The sequence below is a fragment of the Carcharhinus amblyrhynchos genome, chromosome 5 (genome assembly GCF_965287045.1).
Source record: "Carcharhinus amblyrhynchos chromosome 5, sCarAmb.v2.hapA, whole genome shotgun sequence".
NCBI classification, from domain to species: Eukaryota; Metazoa; Chordata; class Chondrichthyes; order Carcharhiniformes; family Carcharhinidae; genus Carcharhinus; species Carcharhinus amblyrhynchos.
This window is the reverse complement of record NC_137328.1, coordinates 116,443,879-116,453,320: the sequence shown is the minus strand read 5'-3', so window position 1 is coordinate 116,453,320 and position 9,442 is coordinate 116,443,879. Positions and strand designations below refer to the sequence as shown.

General features: G+C 39.9%; 1 protein-coding gene across 6 annotated transcripts in view; it reads right to left on the bottom strand.

Annotated features, from left to right (window-relative positions):
- Positions 1-613: 613 nt before the first annotated feature.
- The window catches only part of fbxo8 (F-box protein 8), a 74,932-nt gene continuing 66,103 nt past the window's right edge, over positions 614-9,442 (bottom strand). For all 6 annotated transcript variants that reach the window (XM_080189458.1, XM_080189463.1, XM_080189462.1 and 3 more), the window contains one exon: positions 614-8,148. In XM_080189458.1, the coding sequence (XP_080045584.1) occupies positions 7,961-8,148 (188 nt within the window). In that variant the 3' untranslated portion in view covers positions 614-7,960. The remainder of the gene's footprint in view (positions 8,149-9,442) is intronic.

Genomic DNA, 9,442 nt, shown 5'->3' with positions numbered 1-9,442 from the left:
CCCTAGTTGCCACACTCCAGTGCCTGTTCGGGTACACGGGAGGGAGAATTTAGTATGGTCAATGCATCTAACCAGCATGGCTCTCAGGCTGTGGGAGGAAAGCAGAGCACCTGGAAGAAACCAACACAGGCCTGGGAGAACGTGCAGACTCCATACAGTGACCCAAGCTGGGAATCGAACCTGGGTACCAGGTGCTGTGAGACAGCACTGCTAACCATTGTGTCATCGTAATTAAAAGTCAGCAAGTTTAAAACTAAAACTGAATATAATGCAGCACCAGACCTATAGTCACTTCCTGTAGGGATTTGTTTTTTAGTCAGTTATTCTATAAAGCATGGAACAAGGTATTTATCATACAATCCCCTCACAAATTAAAAACACAAGCTACATCGCGAGTTGCTAGCTTCAATGCATACACAAACCAGGAGTAGGCCATTCAGCCCCTCGTGGCTTGTTCCTTAAATAGTCAAAATAATTCTCCCCAATAATCTCATTATTAAAGTTCTAAGTAATTAACATTTCTTTACAAATGATATTCAAAGGCTGATACATGGGTTTGACCTGATGCTGGATGCAAGATGTTTTATTATCACACAAAACAAAACAAGATAGCAACTTGACAAGCCGTTTTTAATAAAAGTTAGAAACCTCAAAGTACAGATGTAAAGGAAAACAGAAATATTTAATTCCATTAAGCATCCTTCCAGTCTTTTCTTAAAAAGTTCCAATACATTCATCACCTCAAGTCAAAAGATCTTTACCTCAGTCTGCGAATACATTCACATTGAAAATACACACATATGAAGAAGCCTTGTATTTCAGGTAGCCTCACTCTTCTCTGGGGTAAAACTGCAGTTTTTAAACCACATAAAGGGGATGGTGGGAAACAAAATGCAAAATATTCCACTCTGGAGGCAAATTTCCTCTGGGATATGATACTTGTAACTATTTATATAAAAAGGTCTACAATTTTCCCAGTACAGTGGAAATTTTCTCTAGCATTATTCATAAGTCAACAAAAAGGTGCAAATAAAAATTACTTGAGACAAAAGGTCTTGCAACATGAGTAAATCTATTTCTCATTGACATACAGCAACTATCTCCAATCAAATAACATGGTTTATTGCTGCTTAAATACCAAGCAGTGTAAAATATTCAAATAGAAATTTTTGATACAAAGGATACAAACAGTGCAAGCCTGTGCACCGTTGCATCTTTCAATAAAACTACATTTTTTGAAAAGCATATAGTATTGACATCATTTTACGAACAGAGGATTTCTCAGAAAAATGGTGTTCTGTCAAATATATTCTTTCAAAAATTAATTTTGTTGCAGTCAATGTCTCAAATAGCCAAGTTTTTCACCGCTTCCCTGTTACTGTTACACAGTAAAATTTGTAAACTCCACTGTTGCCTGATGGTCAGATTTCCTGTGCAGCTGGTTGCATATTGAAGCTTTTTTTCTTACCATCATTTTCAGTAAAACCATAGAACATCAAATTGCTTACATTGTTTTAAAAAAGTCCACATCAAATGCTATAGAAACAGGGAAAGCCTTTTTACATTGCACTAAGATCCTCAATAGTGAGTGCATAGCATCCTTTCTCAAAAAAAAGGACACAAAAATGAGACTGTGCAACAAATTGACTGGGGAGATTTCGCGGATAATTAGTAAACCTGTCCTGATGGCTGCAAGATGAAAAGCTTCAACAATGTCTTTTTTTCAGCAGTACTCTAAATTCTGTGCTATCAAGCAACAATTAGTTGGTTTTTAAATCTTTGCACTAAAATATGCAGTAGATTCAAAATAAGTTTCAGTGCATTAAAACAGAATGAGGACTGGAGATAGTTACATTTGGATTTGTTTTTAAAAAATCCCTGCATTATAGTCAGTATTACTACATCTGAATCTTGCATAAAGCATCAAAATGAAACTGTAAAGCAGGACATTCAGTTCCCAAGTAGAACTGTGGTGAAATGAATGGGTTTATTATTTGTCATGGGCCACAGGGTACCAAGACATGCTGCAATCTAGAGCATATCTCACTGCTTCTACTCCAAGTACCATGAGGATGGAATCAATAATGATGGATTGGGGTTCCCCGGGTAAAAAAGTAAAAAGTTTTTATTAATCACAAGTAGGCTTACATTCACACTGTAATGAAGTTACTGTGAAAATCCTCTAGTTGCCATTCTCCGCGCCTGTTCGGGTACACAGAGAGAATTTAACATGGCTGATGCACCTTGCCTGCACATCTTTAGACTGTGGGAGGAAACCGGAACACCTGGAGGAAACCCACGTAGATACAGGGAGAATGTACAAAGTCTACACAAATAGCAACCCAAGTCAGCAATCAAACCCAGGTCCCTGGCGCTGTGAGGCAGCAGTGCAAACCATCGTGCAGCCCATACATATGATTTTGTAAATTTGGGGAACACAGTGCAATTTGTAACTCGAGAACGTGGGACCTAATTTTTGGATCTGTCAGTTCATCAGAAGTTAAGTCAGGGTTGCCTTCACTTCAACTTCTTGTTACTCCCTCCCCAGTAGCAACATGGATGTACCTACAGCACAGGATGTGCAGCAGTTCAAGGCAGCTCACCACTACCTTCTCAAGGGCAATCAGGGATGGGCAATAAATGCTGGTGTAGCCAGTAATGCCCACATCCCATGAATGAGTTAAGAAAACCTTTGATTACAAAACGTTTATTCTAGTGTCTTTTGCCAAACTTCAAAATTGCATCGAAAGCTAAATTTCTCAAACTCAAGGCCCAGCAGTGCCATAACAGCCTTTCAATTGGAAGATGGACACACTAGATTAGAATAAAACCCTGTTTATACTATTGACAAAGAGAATTATAAAAATTAATTAGTCCCTTCTACATTTCATGACAACCAGTCAATATGAGGCTCAAAATTGAGAAAGGGAACTTGTGCTCTGTGGGTGCCATATGAAAAAAAACTATAAATGAATTAGAAACATAGAAACCAGAAGGAGTAGGCCATTTGGCCCTTCAAGCCTGCTCCACCATTCATTTTGATCATGAGTGATCATAGAATTCAATATCCTGCTCCCTCACCTTCCCCCTGCCTCCAACCTCCCAATATCCCTTTAGCCCAAATAGCTTTATCTAATTTCTTCTTTATAAACACATTACTATTTTGCTAAACAAACATCGAGCACATACCAACCTGGATTTCCTGCAAAATTATTTTCCTTCAAATTATGACAGCTGGAATATCAGAAGCTGGCAAGTGCAGACAGGAAATCTTTGGCCAGTGTGTTCTCCAAAGAACCAATTTGACAATTGGGTAGAAGAATGTGCCTGGGAGGAAACAAAATGACCTTGGGCCTATGATTCTCAAAGCCTCCCATCATTGGGGGTTGCTCTTAACTCATTCTGCAGTCTGTGGTAGACTAATTGATGGAGGCTGATTGGTCGCTAACAGCCAGTCAACAACTCCATTACTGTTGCATCATACAACAACAGGATGGTAAGCAATTTCTATGTTCTTAATATAAAACCTATATTTTGCTAAATGTTATATACAATCAACAAAAGATTATGTAAAAAAATAAACTTATTTAAGACTAACTAAAACATTATTTAAAAATTAATCTAAAATGCAATCCCCCCACCCCACAATGTCATCTTATTTTGCATCCAGGGGTTAGATTTTCAGAAAGCTGGAATAAATGATAGCAGCAATTATCAGAGAAATATAGAATAAACTTATATATACAGGATAGTCAACTAATTCAACGATGAACCCCTGTGCAAAAGAGCAATTACCTACTTACAATTCAACTAATATTTTATTTATAGCAACATTTAGATTTACATTTTTTAAAGAGTTTGTAAACAGCACTGAAAAGATCATCCTATGCTTTGATAATAAATTTTTATGATGAATTAAGTCATTGAAAAGTTGCTTCCTGAACATTCCACACTATTCTTTGAACTTATTATTTGTACTTCTACAAAACAGTACTGAAAAACCAAGTCACGATAAATTTTCAATTAGATTTCCATGACTGCCTTGAACATTAAACTCCCTGGGCTGATGCAGAGAATTCTCAGATCAATGTTTTGGCCAATGGTTTTATATAGGGGAGCTGATTTTGCCAAGCAGCAACCATTGTTCACCACTGCTGCTACTCAAGACAACGATATTGTGTCAGTTGCTATCTTCTAGCATTTGCCTTTTCAATTCAACTCTTACGCTGGTGTGATTAGCATGTGCTGCAATCAATATAGCTTTCTGTGTGTTCGTGTGTGCGCGCGCGCATGTCTGAATCTTAAAAATACCAGGAAAAGTGAAGGTGAGGGTACTGATGAGTGGAATTATTCTTCCCTCTCCAATTTTTGTACAATGCAATCAAGCTCAAATTTTCCTGCCCCCAGAAAGGCAGACTGGGAGGACAGGGGTGGTTGACAAAATAAGGCTCATGTCTGAACAACTCAAAGCATTCTCACCACTGGCAAGCTTTCCCTGGAGTGGCCTGTGATGTTGATCAGTTGCCCACTGCACGGCGTTAGGCAGCTGACTTACATCTTGAAGAATCCAATTAGGGATGATTTTGCAGTCTTGCTGACATTTTGCCAATGATAGAATGGCATTCTGCTGTGTGCGAAGGCTGCCAGCTCATTATAGGTGGCCTCCCAGGCTAATAGTGGAGGTTCTGTGCTCCAATACTGATGCTGCAGGCAGGATAGGCTACATCCCTGGTTTACAGATCTACCTGGAGGGGTTTCCTCTTCATTTTGTGCTCGTTATTGGTTTCCATATAGAAGCACCCGTGCAGCCCCCAATCTGCTTCAGCAACATTCACTTCTAGTGTCAGGTCTGCTGAGATGCTGGTCCATTGATCAGGCCAGTAGCACTGGGAGCAGATCCATGATAGTTAATTGGACAACAAGCCCAGTTGCTTTTGGGTAGATTGCTGACCCTGTCTTTGTTGTCAACAAGTGCAGGCTGAGAACCCCGTATTTGGTCTTGACATGGGAATCCCAAAGCGCAGAGTAAAATTCAATCCTTCTAGCTCAACACAAACTTTCTCCCTAACTTTACAGCAGCTAGCCTGTCTCACAGGTGGGAGGTTTTCCATTTTCTCACACATTTGAGTTGATATTGCTTGGCTGTTGCTCAATGTGGGTCAAATTATGGCCATTTTGTGCTGTATTGTGGTTACCGAGGACAAGGTTGAAGCTGCCAAAACCCATGTTACATAGGACCATTTCAGCAAACCAAAAGACTAGCACTTATTAGCTTAATCTGGGTAGAATTCCATGTTCCAGAGTAAATATGGTGTCTTCACCAAATATACTATCCTAAATATTATTTTTCCATTAGCCTGTTGGTGCACTGTATCTTTCGTGCTTCAAAACAGTAATGTATCTACTTTACAGATTGAAGTGTACTGATCTTAAATGGCCAGGAATCCAAAACGATATTGGGTTCTCATTATGGAATTGGAAGCATATCACATGGAAAGAAAAGAGACCATTTTTCAGAGCATTATAGAAGGGCATTACAAAAAGGTCATTTTGGAGCCTTATCCTACCTCAACCTGCTTTTTTTCCTTAAATCAAATAGCTCTACATCACATAAATTACTCCCTGATGGGATATTTATCACTGACATGTGCAGGAACTATAATCCAGGTGCTAAAGTACCAAATTATGTTTTGCCTTCCTCCTTAATTGGAGGAGTACCATGCCTTGCATGTACATGTGGTTAATGGAATCCACATATAGCCTGATAGAACATCAATGGACAGTTTAGCAGAGGGATCTGGGGAATAGACATTTGCATTTGACATTTTTGCTGAGTAAAAGATGATCTTCAATACTTTCTTAAATCAGTTTTTAATCTTCATCCAACATATCTCTCTCCCTTCTCAGATTGACGCTATGCAGGAATGTAGTTCTGGGAAAGATGGCTGCTTTTTGATGCCTTGCCTGTGCAATTATTCTTCACTCATGAGGCTTGACTGAGACTGCAGGAAGGGTATTTGACTGCATTGGGCATCACAGCCAAGTCTCAACTTGTTCTCACTCAACAACTGCTGTGCACTGAACCAGGGAAACTTTGGCTGATTTGCCCCTAGATAGCTTAAGGTTACTGAAGCCAATGTGAATGCTCACGTTCACACCATGGCTGAGAACAGTTAATCCAGCACAGACCAAGCATTGAACTTGGAACCCTTTATGACTCTGGACGATTGGCTACTCACTGAACAAGATGATTTTCTTGCATCCAACAAGAACCAATTTAAATACTGACTGGCTTAACTGTTGAGCTGGATTTTGCACTGTCATTGCAGTATCTTCTGTGGAAGGATTGTGTGGGGGAGGGGGGGGGGAGCGGGGAGGTGGAAAGAGAAAAAAAGAGGGGAACGTAAAGTATGGCAGCTGCCAATCCTACCACCTCCTTGCTCACCGCAAGAATTCCTACACATAATACAGCAGGTGGTTGGCACCACAATCAACATCTCACCAGCCATATTTAACAAATAATCGAAGGTCACATGAGCTTTTTAAACCAGCCAATTGACCCTGATAATATGCTGCCCAGGCCACAACAGTAGGCATGGGCAGTAGGATGGGAAGGAAGGAGGGCTATCGGAAGGTGCCCTTTGCACATGGTGGGGAGGGGGAGGGAGGTGCGTTAGTACCTCCTTTTCATCCGACTTGCCTGCTCGTCAAATCCCAAGACCCCCCTGCCCGCCTTTCCCTAAACTGCTCAAAATATTCCCTGTCCAATACCTCCAGACTTGCCTTGTTTCTGGGTCTATTATGCTTTTTTCACAAGCTCATTTGCAGTCCTAGCAGTGCCACTAATGCACTCTTACTGCTGGAGTTGCTGTGCCACCCCCACCCCCCTCTTGAGGGGGGGAGACTTGCTCCCTCCACAGTAAGGGGTGGAAGGCCCACGTGCAGATATTTAGCTCACCCGCAGCATGGGGTGGAGCTGGCGAGCAGCAAGTCAGCTCTGTGTTGTCTTTGCTGCCCCTCGCTGTAACATGAAGCCCACTACATTCGCAAATTTGGTTCAAATGATCATCTCAACTTCCTAGTGTGCTAATATCTCAAGATAACTTCCTATAAAAAAAAGATGAAAAGCTAAAGTATATGTTTACAGAGAAGAAAGCAGAGGAAACATGTGTTTTAAGAAGTTTTAAAAGGATTTCATAAAAAATTACTCATCATTCAAGCACTCTCTAAACCAGCACACACAACTTGATAAAGTTTCAAAGATGTTTTGGTAACAGTTAAAATAGTGTTCTTTCATGACAGGATACTAAATGTGAAAATAGATTTTCTGTAAGTATAATCTGGGTAGCAGATCATCCCATAGGAAAAAGGGATTGGTGTTCTAACTTCTCCTATGTCAAAGACTGCATAACAAAGTGCTTTTTTTTGCTTCTATAACATAAAAGATCTAACTCAATAAAGAGAAAATAGTCATCTAATTTGTACAGAGAAAAATCTTTTAGTTAAAATACTTCACAATAAAATTATATGATTATAAATCTCTTATTTTGCAATATTTACACACATTACATGCATTAAAAAAGGGAAAGAAAAAAAGAATTGGGGGTTCATAGTCCCGCTTAATTTGTAAACCCAACCACCAATTTCTAATGCTTTTGTAGTCCTTATACTTTCATGCCAGTTTTAAATTAATCAAATTTTCCCAAACTGCTGCATCAGACCATTGGCACTACTATATGCAACTCATGATAACTAAAATAATAAAGAACATAAACTGGTATTCAGTTACCCAAAGTGCTAACAATGGCAAGATGGAATACAGAAAGGATCTGATTGTCCACAGAGATCACAATGGCCAGCACTAAAATCATCCTTGTGTTTACAACAAAGGCCAATGTACTTCATTGTGCAACTTTATAGGTTTGACCTTCATGTTCTGCAAGTGTTGTTAACGGTGCTTTTAGGCAGCCACGTGACCAACAAGGTAGATATTGTCGTACAGATGTCCTACAAAATCCTCACTAATGTTGTGGGCAGCCCGACGAGTGTTCCGGATGAACTCCCGCTTGGACATTTTGTTCTTCACGTGTGGACTATTCAAATCAATGGACAGCAGGATCAAAGAATAGCAAAGTACATAAACAGCATCTGTATAAAAGAAACAGAACTTTAGTAAGTTAGGTAGACATTAGATAGGATTATCCAAGTTGTACTGAACTGCTGTCTTGCTAATGACAAGTTTGGGCAGTTGGATCTATAGAAGCAGTTTAAGCAAAGGTTGATTTTTCCACTTAGCTGACAGATGCTATCTGTTCATTTTGGCAGTGGAAGTCAGATTCCAGTTATTTAGCTTACTGGCACTTTTAAAATTTACCAGCAAATTTAACAAAAAAAATTTGTCACTTCTGTGAGAACTATGTCAGAGCAAGAATAAATTGGGTGTTAAGCTGTTCCTTTTTCCAGGGATTAGTGAGCCTCTGGAATGTGTTGCCAACTCTGTGTGCCTTCAAAAAGGAAGGTGTTGTGGTTCTTAACTGGGCCAGAGAGCAAATGCATCATACAGAAGGCAAACGTCTGGTTCCATCGAACCTGTCAGGCACAAATGCAACGCCTTCAGCATCATAATGTCAGCCAAAAGCCATTCAGTCTCTGGAGAGAGACAAGAAAATAGGAGACCATTCTATCCTGGTGGGTGTTATACCACACAAAACCTACAACTACATTTAAATATCAGCTTTAATGTAATCCCAAGGCACTTCATTGAAGCGTGACCAAACAAAGCTTGTTATTGAGTCATGCAATATTACGATCGTGATCAAACAAATGACCATAAAGTAGCTTAAAGGAGGAGACAGAAATGGATAAGTTTAGGAGGGAACTCCACAGCTAAGAACTTAGCGGCTGAAGGCATAACGCACCAAATGCTATCATTTGTGAAAAACCCTAAAGGATAGGTTCACACTTCCAATAGGGAGTAATGTTCACAAGGAGGGTATTGCAGAAAACTGAGCATTTACAGAATGTGATTTTCGGTCAAGCCTTTTAAGTACTCAATATTTCATAGGCTGTGTGTTGGTGATGTATTTCTTATGAGCCTTGCTCCCCACGAGCAGTGAGGAACTGAACCTTATATATCTTCACAGGGACACAGTCGAGGGGAGCTGGCTTATCCAAATTTGATTGTGTGCACAGAATCAAACAGCACAGATGGAAACTTCTTGCTTCTCCCTGCTGGTCCCAAGTCCTTGACAGAGCCAGTCTCTTGGTCTCACTCCCTTGCTTTTGCCACACAATTCTGCAAATTTCCACCAATCCACATTTTAAATGAAGAAACCTAAGCAACAGTCCAAAATGCGACTCGTGGGAAGGGAACTTTCTAACAATCACCACACTTGGAGACATTCTAACAAAGTATTTAGATAGTGCTTTATTGCAAAGAACG